This window comes from Ictalurus furcatus, chromosome 12 (genome assembly GCF_023375685.1).
Source record: "Ictalurus furcatus strain D&B chromosome 12, Billie_1.0, whole genome shotgun sequence".
NCBI lineage: Eukaryota > Metazoa > Chordata > Actinopteri > Siluriformes > Ictaluridae > Ictalurus > Ictalurus furcatus.
Window position 1 is genome coordinate 19,191,496 of NC_071266.1, and position 18,169 is coordinate 19,209,664.

At 40.2% G+C, this 18,169-nt stretch overlaps 1 protein-coding gene across 1 annotated transcript; it reads right to left on the bottom strand.

The window, feature by feature from the left end:
* Window positions 1–4,766: 4,766 nt before the first annotated feature.
* Window positions 4,767–11,944, bottom strand: trib1 (tribbles pseudokinase 1). The gene is made up of 3 exons (XM_053638417.1): window positions 11,000–11,944; window positions 9,584–9,876; window positions 4,767–6,767 (listed from the first exon to the last, which is right to left on the bottom strand). Exons 1-3 carry the CDS (start codon window positions 11,294–11,296, stop codon window positions 6,305–6,307), a joined length of 1,053 nt encoding a protein of 350 aa, XP_053494392.1. The 5' UTR covers window positions 11,297–11,944; the 3' UTR covers window positions 4,767–6,304.
* Between the last annotated feature and the right edge of the window lie 6,225 nt (window positions 11,945–18,169).

An 18,169-nucleotide genomic window follows, 5' to 3' on the forward strand; every position in this document is an offset into this window, starting at 1 on the left:
TTCTGAAGCTGACTGTAGAGAAAACACACACACACACACACACACACACACACACACACACACACAAATATTGTGAAACTATTTTAACTTTTACCACAAATAAGCTTTGCAAACACCTTTTTAAATCCGAATACTTGGTTATATTTGTTTCCTTAGGATATTACATTTCTAACTGACTTAAAGGTGATGTATTACTTTAAAGTGCACCTATTATGGTTTTTCAAATATTACCTTTCATGTAGTGTGTTATAGAGCTGTTTGTGAATGTAAAAAGTCTGCAAAGTTTCAAAAATCAAAACGCATGACAAACAGGGTTATTGACTCCCAAAAGAAGGAAGCAATTCTGAACAGCTGAAACGAGTCGTTAGTGATTCCAGACTTGCTTCCTGTACTAACCTACGTAGGTTTGTAACAAAAAACCCCCGCCTCTGGATTTCATCAGCTGCTCACGAACAGACAGAGCTGAAACTCATTATGGTAGTGGGCGTTTCCTTTTTGAACACGCTGACAGCGGTAGACCAATCACAACAGACTGGGACATCTGACTAATCAGAACATAGTATGCTCTCTGAAAGGAGGAGTTTAGAATGAATCCTTTAGAACGGATCATTGAACGAGTCGTTTGAGACCCTGGGGGAAAAAAGATAATGCTGCAATTTAAATAATGAGCACATTAAAGTGTTTTTTGACCTTGGATGCATGTAAATCTATTGTATGAGAGCTTTAAAACTAAATTAGGCACGTTTCAAAACCATAATAGGTGCACTTTAAACAGGAATTTGTTACTTCCTAGTAGTAAACGTAAGCTTTCAACTTAAGCAGGCACTGTTTTTAATTAATTAAGGGACTGTTTTGTCATTAATTGTGTAAAGTTAATCTTGGTAAGCCTTGTGATGGGCTACAGTGGATTCCTGCCTCATGGCCAGTGTTCCCAGTATAGGCTCCAGATCCAGCACAACCTTCATGAGGATAAAGCAGTTACTAAAAACGAGCGAATAAATAATAATAGAAAAAAAATAGACAGTGATTGCAGTTCCTGGAACGTCCACATGGCTGTGACACAACCCTCCAAATCACATATTAACTTTTAATCATAGCAAATATTCAACCTACTTCTACAAATGCAGTCTTCACAGGTGAAACCAAGAGAAGACTTTTTTTTTTTTTAAACAATAAATTTAACAGGGCACACCAGGGCAGCAAGAAACACACACATCAGTCACGTGTTCCAATATTTTTCACATGAAAAAGTGAGTGGTTCAAATAAAAGGTGCCATGTTCTAAGTTGCTTAACATATGGAGATGTAAGTATCAGGAAATGAAAGCTGAAGTTCTGCTCTATCATCTCATATTCATCTGAAATATGAAATGAAAACTATGGCTTTCAGTTGTTTTTTTTGTTGTTGTGAAAGCCATAGTTTCACAAAAAATATATGCCAAATAAGCTTTTATTTTGTCCTATAGCAGTGACACAGTTAGATCTGACATCAATAATTTATATTTTGTTTCTTTAGCCAGCTCTACACAAGAAACAATGGCTTTCACATTATGTATGCTATGTATAAATCACACATTACTCTTGACTTGATGAATCGATTATGCTGATGTTGTCCATTGTGATCCAGAAAGAACCAGTTGTGTTTTGTTCCAACACCTGATTTTACCAGGAATTTGTGCAGGAAGTTCTGGGCCTTGTTATATAGTCTTTGTGGCCTTCTTTCAATCTATTATTCTCCCTGAAGTGATTCCTTTGAATGTCTGCACTGATTGAATTCATAGAAAATGCATGATGGAACAAAGTCTGTCTCAAAAAAGAGCTTTTGTAAGCTACATCCAAGCAAACAGCCCTTTCCTTTGTATGCTAGAAAAATAACTATTTGGGAGGATGAGAGTTTTTTTTTTTTTTTTTTGAGTATAACAGATGATACCATAGAAATAACTACCTGGCAAGCTCAGCTTTTCAGGTTTTCCCTTCAAATCTCTCCAGCCTTGAAAAGACACACTGTTGTTCACTCTTGACTTTCCTCCATCTCAGTTTTCTTTTCTGGACTCTTTTTTTTTTTTTTTTTTTTTAATTCTCTTTTGTATTGTAAGCCATTGTTGGTTTAACTTTTGGTTGAACTTCTCTGCTATTGCTATATTAAGTTTGAACTTATAGCTTAATCATGCAAGCTTCCTATTCTATTAAACTAGCATAGCATTCTATTTATTTATAGGCTACAATTCATTTATTCATCTTCAGTAACTGCTTTATACTTCTTAGGGTTGTGGTGAATCCAGAGCACTTGGTGAATCTGGGCGTGATGTTGGAATACACTCTAGAAACTCTAGGACAAAGCTCACCATGCACACCCTGGGGAAATATAGGGTAGCTAATTCACCATCTGCTCCTATAGCATGCTTTGGAAGGTGGTATGAAACCACAAGAACCCAGAGGAAACCCGCAAAGACACAGGGAGAACACGTGTGAAGTTTCACAAGCAGCAACCCCAGCTCAGGATCATGAAGCTGTGATGTGGTTACTTAACCACTGCACCACGATCCCAGCCCCAAGCTACAATTATATAGGGGAAAGTAATAATAGGAAGAAAAGACTACCTCAGTGCTGAGAAGTTTCCTGACACTTGGATTGTTTTGTCATTGTTTTTGTTTCAGAGCCTGACCTTTAAAGAGACACCCCCCCCCCACCCCCCCGAATATTAGTTTTGGTGATTTATGTAAAGATGGTTTAGCTGAAAAGAAACAGATGAGAGCACTGTGAAATATTACATTCTCAAAAATCCCAAAATATTGTAGCTTCAAGAAATAATTTTATCCCTGAGAGTTATTATAACATTTATATGAAATTAATATCACACGTAGTGACAGTGTCAATGTGTTAGCGTCCAACAACAACACATGCCAACAACTCCTGATATATTGCCCATAATTTATTGCCTGAAGACTACACACACACACACACACACACACACGTTTGTCTTACTATCCTTGTGAGGACTTTCCATAATTACTGCATTACTCTCACCTCAATTTAACCCTGACCATAACCTTAGTAACCAAATGGAAACATTTTGACTCTTTTTTTAGTTTTTTTTTTTGTAACAAAAGCTACAGTTTTTAAACAAACAAACACAAACAAACAAAAAACAAAACTTTTCATTTCTAGGCAAATGTTCCCACAAGATAAAAAATGTCATATACTTGTGGGGACAGTAAGTCCTCAGCAAGATATAAAAACATAAGACACACACGTAGAGTCAAAGCGTCATGTAAGCTGGTCGTGACATGTTAGAGAGACGCATCTGTGGCGTGAGACGCTGCCTGGCAGCCTCCCAGAAACTATGACGCAACGCTACAATCTTGATAGCTAATCCAGACCTAATCAGCAGCTTACGCAAGGTGCTCTGAAGCCACAACAGATTTCTGCAGATACCTGACTCCCTATATCATAAACCAAGCCAAGCGTTCTCTTTCAGTCCCCCAGCACTTAGCACAGGAACCGATTTTCACCTGCCTTTCATTAAAATACAGAATTGACACTTGATCCAGGTGAAGCCTGCAGGCAAGAGAGCAAAATTATTAAATATTTCAGTTACAAGATGCCACATGATTGCTGGCATTTTTATGATCACATAAGTACTGTATAAGTACAAGATTGCATAATTTTTCACTCCTCTTGATCCTTTCCACATTTTGTACTTTTACAATATTACACTCATAAAGCTATACAAAAATATTCAAAATCATTTCCAGAATATGATGATAAACCTGTCCCTTAACTTATTGGTCGTGACAATTTATTTTCAAGAATTCCCACATAATAGACATCACTGTATAACTTTAAAGCTGTTGTGTGTTGCCATGCCAACGCCCAGACTGAATTACAGCCCGTTGTAGTAAAGGTTTCAATGTAACAAACTATGATGATACAAATAGTGAAATGTACCAGTGCTCTTATACTAAATATCAGCACTCATGGGTACGCTTGACCAATCATATCAGTGGACCGGAACTTACTGTTGTGTAATATTGGTTATTCATTAAAAAAGTCAGTCAGAATTTCCAAATAGAATATACAAACATAATACAAAATTTTAACATTTTGCTTCTCAGAAAGTCAACATATGTTTTTAGAATAACTCACTCGATAATACAGTTACATTTGTTCATTTGGGTGACACTTTTATCCAAAGTGACGTACAAATGAGACAGGATACAGTTAAGCAGGTGTGGGGTAAAGGTCTTGATGGTGGCAGATTGGCAGTGCCGGGATTTGAAATAACAACTTTCTAATCAGTAGACCAATGACTTAACCACTGAGCCACCACTTCCCCGTAATAATGAAAAAGGAAGGGGGTGGATGGGGGGAGGTGGTGTCCATAGTTTGCAAAATTACAAACTTATTGGTCTTCATGCTGCTGTTCTCTAAGAAACTCTGAGGTTTTCCAGGAACAGGTATATTTACAAGTGACTTCTGATAGTAAATGACTGCACCAGAAGTAATTTTGAGTGATGGGGTGAATACTTATGCAATCACAACATTTATTTGTTTTTATTTGTAAACAATTTTGCAAGGCATATTGAATTTTACCCTCCACGTCAATATTATGGGTTATTTTGTGTGGATTCATAATACATAATACATTAATTAATTCATTTATGTACAAATTCGAACTATAAAATGTGGGGAAAGCTCGGGAGGGATGGGGGTGAATACTTTTGCAAGGCTCTGTAAGGCTTGTTGACAGAAAACTCAATGTCAAATATGGAAAAAAAGGTCATCTTTATTCAATCTGTTCACACACTTATAATATGTACATATTTACACATTTTCCTTTTACAATTAATATTTTCCGTTAGGGCCTCATTGTTTAACCTTGAGGCTGTGTCATAAAATACAGAATTCACAGTGCAATATGAACTTTGCGCACCCGTGTCATCACTCTCAATGCATGGACATTGTTTTGAGCCCAGCACTTTGCCTCAGAGGTAACGTACAGTACAACTTCCTGAAACAGAGGGGGAGGAAACATTAGAGCCTCCAAAAATAGGTGCTACCCTTTCAGCGGAGCTATTGTGGCTTTATTAGTCACCTTAGATTACAGTAGATCAAAAGTAAAAAAAAAAAAGCAAAAAAACCCCCCCCACGTTAATCAGAATAATCTCAGCTTAATTCACTTCTCTGTCCAGACTACAGATGACCTTGCCAGCTGTGCTAAAAGCACCATCTTTTACTAATTCAAGTAAAGAAATGTTGCATTTGCTATTAATATGGATATGGTACTTATGTCCTTCAGTGTCCTTCAATATCTAGTTAAATAGTCTTACACTTTGAAGAATAAATTTGCTTACTGGCTAGAGTTTAACATTATATAACATCTTAACACATATACTTTGTAGTACGTGGGTCAAACATCATACAGGAAATGACTTACAAATGAGAGACTTCTGAAAAGTGGATGCAATATGCTTTAGACAAGGGTTAATCCAATACTAGTAGTTGCAATGGTCAACTATTGCCCACAAAAGCATTGCCAGACCCAGAGGTCAGAGACTGGCCTTTATTTCACTCCTTTCGCACCTTTTGGAGAGTTATGATGTCACGTATTCACCTCAATGTAGATATATATTTGAGTCCATGCTCATTTTGGTGCTGTTGTAGTCAGCATGTGAGTTAGTGAATTCCTTGGTATTGGACAGCGTGAGCAGATCTACAGTTCAGGCTCATGTTCCCTTCCCCCTCTTTAGTTAATACATTTAGAGTCCTCAGGACTCAGCTGGGGTTTGTCATCTTTATGACAGCCTTGTAGTTTCCATGCCTCAATGCTCACTTCATACAGCAGGATAAATGAGGTCATTAGCACCAAAATCACTTCATTGTACACCAACCAATGGGCGTCAAGCCTCTTAACCTAACACAGACAATATGGCACTTTGAGCACATACACAAGTGCATACACTTTAAAGAACACATAAATTAACATTAACAAGTGTTCCCAAGTCTAAAATTTAAGGATCCATAAGGGTGTGTCAAACAGTTTTTGGTCCAAATCCAAAGCATTGAGGACTAACATTTTAGAGCCCGTAAATTACGGCTGTGCCCAAGTCTAAAATTTAAGAACCCGTAAGAGCACATCTGAGTTTTTGTCTCAAATCCAAACCACTGGGGAGATCCCATCCATGGAATAGCTGCTTGTCCCGCTCTAAATTAAAGAACCATTCAGTTTTGAATTTGAACCATGGTGTAGTTTCATCAGGAAAGGAGCTGGTTTTGGTCCAAATCAGAGCGTTTGAGAAGTTTTTGTCAGCAGAAGAGATGCTCATTCAACTCTATGTGCACCTGAGGTACTCTCTGCTCAGCCAAGGTGACATCTTGTTCGTCGATGTCGTGTTCAGTGCCACAGCGGAACCATGGGTGGAGGAGCACGTCGGTGGCACTCAGCCTCTCACTGGGCTCCCTGCGCAGGAGGCTTCGCACAAGGCAGCGCGCCCGCGCTGAGAGGCCCTCGGGTAGGCCGTAGGCACCGTGGCGTATCTTGGAGAACAGCGTGGCTGGGTCTGAGTCATGGAATGGGTAGCGGCCTGCCAGCATTGTGTAGAGCATTACGCCCAGGCTCCAAGCATCGGCTCGCTTCCCTGAGTAGCTTCCTCCACCGCTCAGGATTTCTGGACTGACATAAGCTGGGCAGCCGTGTGTGTCCGAAATGGAATCGTCCTCACTGGACAGGATCCGGCAGTCCTCCAGGCCTCCTAGCTTTAAATGGGTCCTAAAACAAACCAATAAAGGTTACTATGAATGTAGTACTGCATAGTAAACTTTGAAGCACAATTAAATGCCACATTTTAACATACTACAAACATACCATTGGTGCAATACAATGCTACTGTCTGTATCAGTTTGCTCCAATGCTCCAAATACAGTATGGTATATTTTTCACTACTTTGTATGGGACAGTGGATATTCATTAGTCATGCATTGGGACAAATGGTGTCCCAGTAGCTAAGGCTTTAATCTACTGTTCAGAAGGTTGTGAGTTCAAATCCCAGCACCATGAAACAACCATGGTTGGGTCCATGATCAAGACTATTGATTCTCAACGGCCCAGGTGTATCCTGTCTCAAATGTAAGTCCCTTTGAATAAAAGCATCAGACAAATGTAATGTAACTGCAGCTTGTCAAGTTTTCTGGGTTCTTCAAAGAATGATTTTGTATGACATTTCTAAACATTAACATTAACATTTCCATAAAGTTTTTTTTTTCTGTGTGTGAGCGCACTCTAGTAACTCATAATTGTGACGCAAACCATTACTACAGCAGATGATTTTAGAACACTGCATGAAAGTGACTGCTGCAATGTTAAAGTCTACCCTTCTTACGCTTGTTTAATACTTAATAATAGTTATGTGCACATGTGTCTAAATATGACATGGTGGGATGTGACAGGACTAAACTCTTTTCATTTGGCATTTCTTATCTTACTGCTCACAGATCACATCACATGAACATACTCTAGGTATGTTAAAGATTTTGTCGTCTTCATTTTTAGTATTAGTATTTAGTGTTTCATGTTCAGATTGGTGTTTTGAACTAAATTCATGCACCACATTTCAAATACTGGAGTGTTTAAATCCTGGCAGCCTGGGAGACACAGTTCTTCCAGCAGCCAGAGAAGCAGAGCAAGTGCAAAGCAAATCATTGTGTAAGAATGGCCTTGTTTTAAACAAAGACATGCACAACAGTTTCCAAAACACTCATTTACGCATGCAGAGTAAACAGTCCTCTCTCTCTCTCTCTCTCTCTCTGTCGCACTCTCATCAGTGCTTAACTATGCTCAGACCTATTTCCAGAAGCAGCGGCTGGGTTTGATGATTTGTGTCTGTGTGTAAATGTGTGTGTTTGGTCTCCCCCTTGGTGAAAGCCGAGCCACTGCTCAATGAATTATGTTTCATCACCGACTGTCAGACGTGCAGTCTGAGGGGTTTGCAGATGACACAACAGCATAGCGCCAGAGAGGTGGAGAGAGTGACTCATAGCTCTCTCTCTCTCTGTGTGTGTGTGTGTGTGTGTGTGTGTGTGGAGAGAACTCACTGTACAGAACTAACACTAAGGGAGAGAACTCACTGTACAGAACTAACACTGCTGTGTCCTTGGTGCTTGATGCAGCTGGGGCTGTGCTCTCAGCATACGTCTGCCCGTGTTTAATTACCTGAAAATATCTGCTGCCAGATCAGTGACGCAGGAACAGCTGGTGTCTTGCTAAAACACATTCCAAGATGGTGTATGTGTGTGTGTGTGTGATGGGTCATTTCTATCATCACACATTTCAACCTTTCTTGCCTGTTTCTTATCATGTCTATTTGCTGAGCTATTTGAGGCATGTGCATCAGGTACATGCAGACTGCACACAATACACCTCCATGTGACCAAGCCCCCAGGAATCCATTATCAGCAGAATAATCATTGTTGCATGCTGTTTTTTTTTTTCTTATCGAAATAAAATGCTGCCAACAGGAACAAACGACAGCCAAATGTCAGTGTGCCCTGTCTGGGTGAATGCTCAAAAGCTGGAAGCAAAGTGTTGCAGTGTTATTTCTAATCTAGCTGCTATATGCACCTTCAGCAAAAGAACCATGATGAATGACCAGGTTCTTGAGTAGCAGGTTCTCACCCTCCCTCTCGGAACAATGCTATGACCTATGAATCATCTATCCAAACTGACTGACTATGGCATACATGCCCATTTCTGATTTTTGACTAAAAGGTCATACTCGAAAATGTTGCGTCACAGAAATGACAAATGTACCTTACAAAGGAAAGCTAAATTAGTTGTGGCTGCAGGCTTCGTGAAGCGCCCACTGGTGTAAAAGATAGACGTTCTATTTATACGTGATTGAACATTAGAGTACATTACTATTAATGATTAGGCTACTGGAAATAACAAATCATCATTGAGATGGAATTCCCAGAATGCTCTGAACAGCACGTTCCAGTTATTGGTCTGTTTTGTTAAGGGGTTCTTTTTTCTCTTAAATGTGTGTTATTATAATATCAGCTGTTGTGTTTTTCCCCTTTTATGTATTGTGCGTGTTGTGCATTCCATTTGACCTTTTGTGGTTGCGGTTTTTGAATTCCCGTTAGTCTTTTTGGAATTGTTCGAATAGCATTTGAGCATTATTCCTTGCTCCCCAGACAAAATTCAAAGCAGAGCAATGTGTTTGCAATTAATCTCAACTATTTTTCAGCAGAATTTGGATGAATTTACAGGTGAAATACGAGGCCTTGTCGGGTGTTTTGCATGCCGACTTGCTATTCGGAGTAATCACATTCCCGGACTGATTTACAGTTCCGATTTGTTATGTACTTCCTCTTCTGTAGAAATATGACTAAGCAAGTGGAGTGATATGGGCTACATCTGCTGAGAGACTCTGCAGAAGCACCTGTGGCGTGTGACAGAGGCAAAAGGAAGTGAGAGCTGAGTGAAAACAGAACTGACACCTCTCTGAATAACAGATCCCACCTGTCCTTGCATGTCTCCTCAACACACACACATGCACACAAACACAGAACTCTAAGACTGCTCACCTCTTCTCATCTGCAAACACGAACTTGCGGAGCTTTAAGTCTCCCAGCACTATGCCATTCTGGTGGCAATGAGCCACTGCGGAGGCTATCTGATAAAAAAGCTTCGAGGCTTGCTCTTCAGGCAGACGCTTGCAGCTCTTCACGAAAGTGTGCATGTCGCCGTAGTCCTTCTCTTGGAACACATAGGCCTTGCGTTCCCCGAGGATAATGTCTTTGATCTGGCCGATATTCCGGTGTCTTGGCAGCACGCTGTAAGCTCTGATCTTCTCTTGGTACTGGCCCATGTCAAACACCTGCAGGATACAGAGTCGTTTCTAAATGTGCTGCTGTTCTGCTGTACGTCACAATAACAAGCAATACATTTCGAATTTGTGAAAGGCTGATTAAAGGACAGTTTGGCAAAAGAACACACATGGTATGTTAATAAAGTTTGTTTCGCATAATTAACTAATGCGAAATAAATGCATGTATGCATCATCGTTGTGGTATTATCCGGTATTGATACTACTGATATCATAGAAGGCTGCTGTATAACCCAATTCAGTAGTAATAAGACAGGAAACTACTACACTACTGACAATGCAATGTCGTGAATTATGGTGGGAGAATTCAGAAATAATAAGAAGAATGATGTTACAATGAATTCTGATCATCACACCACGGTTCATTTCACAAAATCTAGGACAACTCATGCCTCTAGGAATATTGGCTAGATCGTATAGGCTCGGAATCTGGAAAAGAAATGCTGCCATTGAATAGCCTACAGATCACACTTTCATTCAGTCTGACCATCTGACTCACTGACTCAATGCCCTGAAGAGCCTATACGCTCTTATTCAGCTTAATACAATACTCATTCATCCACTTGGAGTGCTGCAGCCATTATAGTGCTATTATCCTGTATTGATTCTGCTGATACTCTACAAGGCTCCTGTATGCAGATGAGCATGAATAAACGCCGAGATATTGTCCGGTGACCGTCTTGCTCAATATCAGACGCTCCAGATGAATGTTTCTGTGGTTGCCATGATGACTCACAATATTCACATGACATGACAAACGGAAATACAGCAATTTCTTTGTATATTTAAATAGCGTTCATAATGCCGAGGTTAAATATTGTTTTTCCTTGGTGCAGCTTCTTTGGGATGATACATATGCAAAATTTTGTCAAATTAAAACTGGTTTGAATTGAATCCTCTACATCATTTGCATATGAACATGCCTATTGTACTAATGATGGTAATGATTAATATTCTAAGCTATATGAAATTAATTAATTATTTAATTATTTATATTTTAGTGTAAGCTACTTTGTGTTATCCTGCTGTTATTTATTTATTTATTTATTTATTTTTTTTTTTGCAGCAACAGCTGACCCGTGGGTAAAACCGGACCGGCGTTGAGGTCGCATACCTTGCACACGAGCTCCTCGCCGGTGTCCATGTCCCACGCGCTGTGTGCGGCAGCCGGGTCCACCGAGGGCAGGAGCAGGTACTGGCCGATGCGGGACGGCCCCGCAGCCGCGCACACCGACACTGCGCTCCCGCTGTGCGGAGACACCGGTGAGGCGGCCAGGAAAAGAGCCGTGTCTCCCCCAACAGACTCGCTCAGTCTCGGTTTTTTGGCCGCGATCTCCTCACTGTCCACGCGCTTGTGTCCGCGCCTTGGAGCGCGAGCGCACGCCACCGGACCGCTACGGCGCACAAGCATTGCGAGGACGACACACAAAAATAAACAAAAACAAACAAGCAAAAAAGCGCACGAGGGTTTTTACACCAGCACTCCGTGTTGAACGAGTCTATGGCATGTGTATTCCTAAGCTCATCCTCTTCCCAGGTCGTTTTCCTGCACTTCACAGAAAATGATTTTTATTTATTTATTTTTATTTATTTTTGGAAATTCAGTATCCGCCGTTTAACGCATCCATATGTTGTCAGGCCGGTTGTAAATAGTCGTGTCTTGATGATCTGTGGGAGTCCCGTACGCACTGCCCGGATCAGCGCACTGGCACTGGAAAGGCTGCCTGGCGGAAAAGTCCCGCGGCTGTTTCTCCGAGCTTGCGCTTTGAAGCGCGCGACGCGCCGGGAACTCCGCCCGCCCGGTGACAGAGCGCGTGCCCGCCTCCTACCGAGCAATCAGCGCGCGCCACACGTAAACTCCGCTTTTCTCCAGGGCGTCAAAAGCGCACATTCACTTTGACAACTTCACAGCATCGACCCCAGAATATAGATCTGTAGCTAATATACACCATGGGAAATTTATTTATTTATTTATTTTAATGTGAAAATCAGCCCTACTGCACATGTGCACGGTTTATCCTCCAAAACCGCTCAAATTGTGCAACCGGGGGAACTTCAAAAAAAAAAAAAAAAAAAAAAAAAAACGCATTCGTGCATGTTTTATATTCCTCTTCGTGGAAGCACGTGTCGTCACCAGGCAATGATTAACTCACTTTATTTCGAAATATCTGTTTTCCCTTTATTCATCAGCACCGGCGCAAGAGCTCACTCATTCACCAGTCTGATCGGAGACATAACATTGTACTCACGTTTGTGAGGCGTGCCCCAAGTCTTTTCAAACTACATCCGACATGCATGTTGTACTGATTTAACGATGAAATGCTGCAGAAGTATTCAGAAGGATGTTGGACTAATCTCCATAAAAGGGAAAGTCTGGGATGTAGTGAAGAAAATGGATGAAATGGTTTACCTTAGAAGATCCAATGGATTAAATAAGAGAGGAGCTGCTGAGGATGCTTTGTGCACAACAGCAGATAATGTCCATATGAATATTTTCTGCAGTTGAGCTGACCGAATATAGGCTACAGTATATTCTTGCCTGAATTACAGGAAGCACACATCAAACACTCTTAGAAATGTAGATACTTTTCATTCCTGCTGGGATGCTACCTTTTAGTAGCCTACATTATGTGAGTGTTTTTGTACCTGTGAAGGTGCACGTGGTGTACCTTTTAATTAGTTTTTAGATATAGCTTTAATGGTCATACAAGTACAGAACTACATGCACTAAAGAAAACTGTAGTGAGTGGTACTGTTATTTCCGAGTGTCTATATCGTTTATAATGAATTAATACACTTGTCAGTACAGTCTTTCCCAATCTTGGTCCTGGAGTCTTCCTGACCTGAGCACACTTTGTGTTTTTCCTACTCATCAGTACATATTGTCATATTTCTCTGCAACATACCTGACTCCAGTTATTAACAAATGGGTATGTTAAAGCGATACAAACAATAAAACTGCAGTATACATGATGAAGTGCATGAGCAGGATTAGGAAATAATGTTAGAAGTCTTGCAGAAACCAGCATCTCTGTTTTGTTACTAATATAGAAATGATTAACTGAACAAGCACCTGTTTGGCTAAACAGAAAAGATGCTTGTTTTCAGGCCCGGCCTCTGGGGAATGCTGTGCAGGCTCATTATAGCATAAAATCCATCAGAACCTAATTTATTTGAGGTGATGTAGGTTTGCTTTATTGCCTGAAATCACTCCACCTGATTCCACAGCAAATCTGCAGTTCTCACAGGTGGAACCGATAGCAGCTTGAGTGTGAAGAATGCATTAACAACAGCTGCAAGCTATTTCTCCATAAAATTCATCAGGAACACTGACCTTTTCTGATTTCGGTTATACACTAAGAAATGAAAGGGAGGAAGGTTCTAAAATTGGAGCATACAACTGACACCGCCAGGCTTCCAAGAACACTTAACTGCAATCTGAAACAGCTGGTATGGAAATGAGGCGACAAGTTCAGGCATGGTGGGAATATTGGCGTGGAAGACTAGTATATTTTTAGCAAGTATGTTTTTCTTTTCTTATAGATGACTCAGAATTTGATATACACGCTTTAGTCATGCCGTAATGCAGCCACAGGTTTTCCTTTTCTCCCTTCCTCCTTCTGTGTAAATTACATGGGCAGTGATAACTTCCTCATTGTTGTGACATAAAGAAGTTTTATGAAAAAAAACAAAACAAAACTGTTTTGTCGACTAGTTATTGTAGTTTGTGTGCATGTGTGTTTCAGTAAACCTGGCTATTTGAGATCATTTCCATTTGTTCAAGGCTCTATTCCCACTGTAATTAGTTGACTCACTCAGTGCCTCCAGTAATGAGGGCACACTGACCATGCTTTCCACTGAACAGCCAAGGCCTTGGCCATTGGAGCAGGTGTAAGTTATTCTCTGCAGGCAATTGCATGCTGAATGCCAGCTATGACTAATGCTGTAAGAAGCACACTAGCAGAGCCGGCCTTGATGAGGATGATGCATCATAATGATAGTGGTGCATTTTATCATGGGCATTGCATTCAGAGACAATGAAGAAATGGGGAAGTAATTGAAATGTTGAACATTCTTCAATGCATCATGTTTAATGATAAACATGGCTTGATTTCTGTGGGAATGTTATGTGCTTGCCCTAAAACTGTCATGCAGAAGTGTTTTGATGACCATAATATTTTAATTTTTTTTTTTTTTTTTTTTGCCAGAACTGCCCTAGTAGTATAAGTATAAAATAAAACACTTGAGTTTGTATTTGAACTTGTACTTGGGGAATTTGTACTTGGACTTTTCTCAGCCTTGGGCATTAGTCTTGCTATATATGGTCTTGGTCTCTCTCTGTAAAAATAATATTTGTGCTAGCTTTTCATTCTGCATGCTCAAAGTTTGACAAGAATTTATTCTTTCTTCTAGAAAACATAGCCGAATCATTGGCACAATGCACAAATGAAGTCAACTAGCTGAAGTAAAGGCTTGGCCTTGAAAAAGATTAGATGGTTTGTGGTCTCAATCTTGACTAGGCCTAGCTTTCATTTGGTCGTGATCTTGACTTGGCCTCAACCCCAATAAAACTTGGTCTTATAAGAAAGAAGACTTTGTCTTTACATGATGCCAGTCATAATCTTGGACTTGACAATAGCAGTTTTGACTACCTTAGTCATGAAGATTGGCCATTACAAAGAACTGACACTGGAGACTCCTTCCATAAATGTGAAATAAACATCTCTTTACAGAAAGCATCACTGGATCAATGATTACATCTTTGTTAAATAAAATAATTCCAATAAAATTGATCAGTTACTTAGTTTATGTGAAGCATCCAGCATACAAATCCCTGTGAATGAGTTGTTACTACAGACACAATAACGCATTAGAATGAGTGTATTGATATAAACCTGTGATTTGAAATACCAGCTCTATTGTCCAAGCTACAGTTATAGAAAATTAATAAACACTTTCTACCCAAGCAGATTTGATAATTAAACAGTTCTGTGGTGTAATAATTAGACACATATTGGAAGTTGATTTTGAAGGTAAGCTAGTAGCGCCCCATCCCATCGCCCCCCTCTTACAGACTACAGCAGACATATTCAGGTAGAGTTGTGTTCAGTATTAATCTTTTGCTCACAAAGAATTTTCTATACCAGGCATTCTATCTCCATGGCTTATAGGATATACAGTCTGTCACGCTGTAATGTCAAAGCTGAATAACTAGTCTTGCTGAATTTCAAGCAATGATTAAGACTATGGACTGCTTTTCTATAGCGACCAGACCATCACTCTTTTCCTTTACCTCTAGTTTCTGTGAGCTCAGTTAACTTGGACCAGACCGAACAGTTTATTTTCCTGAGAGATGCCAATACCATCTTCAGGCATTGAGCCACGACTGAGAGCTTGTTATGTCGGCAAAGGTAATGGTGGCAGATGTGGCAGTTTTAGTGAGTCAATCAACCTCCAGTTATTCAGCAAGCTTGGCCTCTGTTACTCACCAACTTCACCAGGTGACACCACTAGAGGAGCGTGGAATGTGGAGCCACTCTCAAAGTGTCAACTTTTGCTTTTGTCAGGTCAAAGAGTAAGCAAATTCCTTGCAGAGTCCTTCTAGTAAGTGGCTTAGATAAGCACCTCCTTTGCACAGGTCTAAACAATGGATAGATAGACAGAAAGATTAAGATAGATAGATAGATATGTATGTATGTGCATCCAACCATCTATGTATGTATGTATGCATGCATGGCTGCATGGCTGCATGCATGATGGACGGGTGGATTGATAGACATTTTGCCATACAGATGGATGGATGGATTGATATATGTTTGGCCATACAGATAGATCAATGGATGAATGGATGAATTGATGGATAGATGGATGGATGCATGAATGAATAGACATTGGACCAGATGATAGATAGACAGATGACAAGGAGCATGATTGACAGGCAGTCAGAGACACCTCTGGATGTTTGTGGCCGACAACATTATTTTTTGTCTCTAGTTAACAGAGTCTGGGGAGCCACACACATCACAGTTTTTCCTGAGTGTATTATTAACAGTTGCTGGAATGTAAGTGCAATCTATGGTTATGATGCAGAAAATCACTGATGTCACAGATGTCATGTGATCAGAGAGAGCTGGCAAGTTAGTGGGAATTTGCAAATAACAAAACATTTTTTTCTTTCTAAAATGAAACTAAATTAGAGCTTCTCACATTGCTGAGCTTCAAATACTCAGCTGGAACTGAACCATGTGACGATCACTCAGTGTTATTTGTTGCACATAGACATGCTGGTTTGCATTTAAGGCACAATGGCCGAGGTGAGCTCTGAATGGAAGCTGTTGTGCTTGTGTGTAGGCGGTAGTAATTAACAGAGGAGGAAACATACATTATTAATAGTAATGGATTATAATAATGGGTCGCTGCGTGATCTGTCATTCCCACCACCCAAAGCCCTTGGCATGTTGATGTACCCACTGTTGAGCAGTCGAGAGCACACTGCTGAGCTCTGCTCAACTAAGTCGTGATGCTGTCAAACAAAACTCCAGGTTGTACTTAAAGAACACAGGCTTACACTGACCTTGTGTTTTCTTATACCTTACAGTTCATGTTGACCATAAACACAAAAGCACTGAGATAGCATTTAGGCTGGTTTTGCTGACACCCAAAACAAACCTATTATGTAAATACCCTTTGTGATTGCAACATGCTTGAATAGCCAGCCATTTTTCCCACAGCGGGGAGAAAATGTGAAACTGAGAATGTGAACTAGTTATCAGACTTTCTGTGACGGTATCATGCACGCTGGTCAGTGGTCAGATATGAAACTCACGGAACAAGCAAAGAATAAATTCACTTACATGCCTTAACCGTGTTCATTCATTCTTCCTTTTTAACTGCCTGGTCAAGGATGAGGTGACTTAAATGACTTTTTATATTTTGGGAAACAGAATAAACTCAATTTGTTAGAAAACATGATGGGCATGTACAAACAAAAAAAGTCAAAGAGTCCCTAACATATATCTAGATGAGGCCAGTTATGAACTGGAGTGATGTAACTGAGGTTGAGGAACTGTCAGAGCAAGAATTCCCACACAATGCTGACAGTGCTAGGTTTTTTCCCCCCAGTGTTTTTCATTATTTCCATGGACATAGTAGTAAGGTTCATATTTAACAACACAACTACTACTAAAAAAAACTTCCAGTTTAGACCACAAGCACTTTGGGTTTAAATCCAAATACAGAAACATGTCCGGATATTTGGAGCACTAAACAGATTCAGATAGAAGCATTATATTACACCTCTAATGGACACTGAAGTTCTATAGATGTCTCAAGAGTGGAAAAGCAGAACAGAGCTAATGTCTACTGACGTACAATCCAGCTGGCAGCTTTCGCAGGTCTCTTGTCAGCCTCAGGACAGCAGTGCTAGGCAAGCACTTTAACACCTTGCATGAACTCAAAAGACTCACTATTATTATACACATGTTCAGTTTCCTTGCACACAGCAGGACTGTAACTAAAACAGACAAGCAGCTTGTGTGCTGTTTGATGGGTCGCTCTGGATTTCAGAGCTGATTTAGGAGACATTCCTCCAGCCTTCTCTTCTCACTCATACTATTCCCACCTCACACAAGAGCTCTTAACACAAGCCAGATGACTCCACTGGAATAAAGTCAAGGAAGGAAAATTATCCTCTCGGTTTTCAGGAGTAAATATTTTCTCCGGTTGGAAGGTAACTGGAAACAGCCGGAGCTGGATGAGGAGAAGAGAAAATCTCCTGCTTTTTTTCTCACACATTCTTGGTGAGAGAGAAGTAAGATACAAAACCAGCTTCTGCAATACTCATGATAAAAGAATGAAGGAAGAATAAAGGACCACCATGCTTGTCTTCCTCAATAAGAACGCACCTTTGGATCATAGCTAGGTGGTATAAAGAGAAGGTTTATAGGATTTAGTGTTAGCTTGTTGCATTGAGAGCTGTGTTCTTGAGATTTCACAGTGCAGTACTGAAGTTGGGGCAAAAAAGAGCAGGCTGTCTCTATTGTACATTATTATCAGTGTGATGGCTCATAGTCTATCCCTGCCTTTAAAAAAAATAAAATAAATCAGTTTCCTGTTTCAACTCATGCTCACACAAAGGGTCTTAAGAGATTGAGGAGGTCTGCAGCAAACCAGACTGATTCCCTCCAGATGTTCCTTTACATCCTGATTCACCCAAACAAACACTCAGATTATGGACAGGAGAACACTGGAGCAAAGCTGCATGTTCTTCATCAGACTCCTCAAC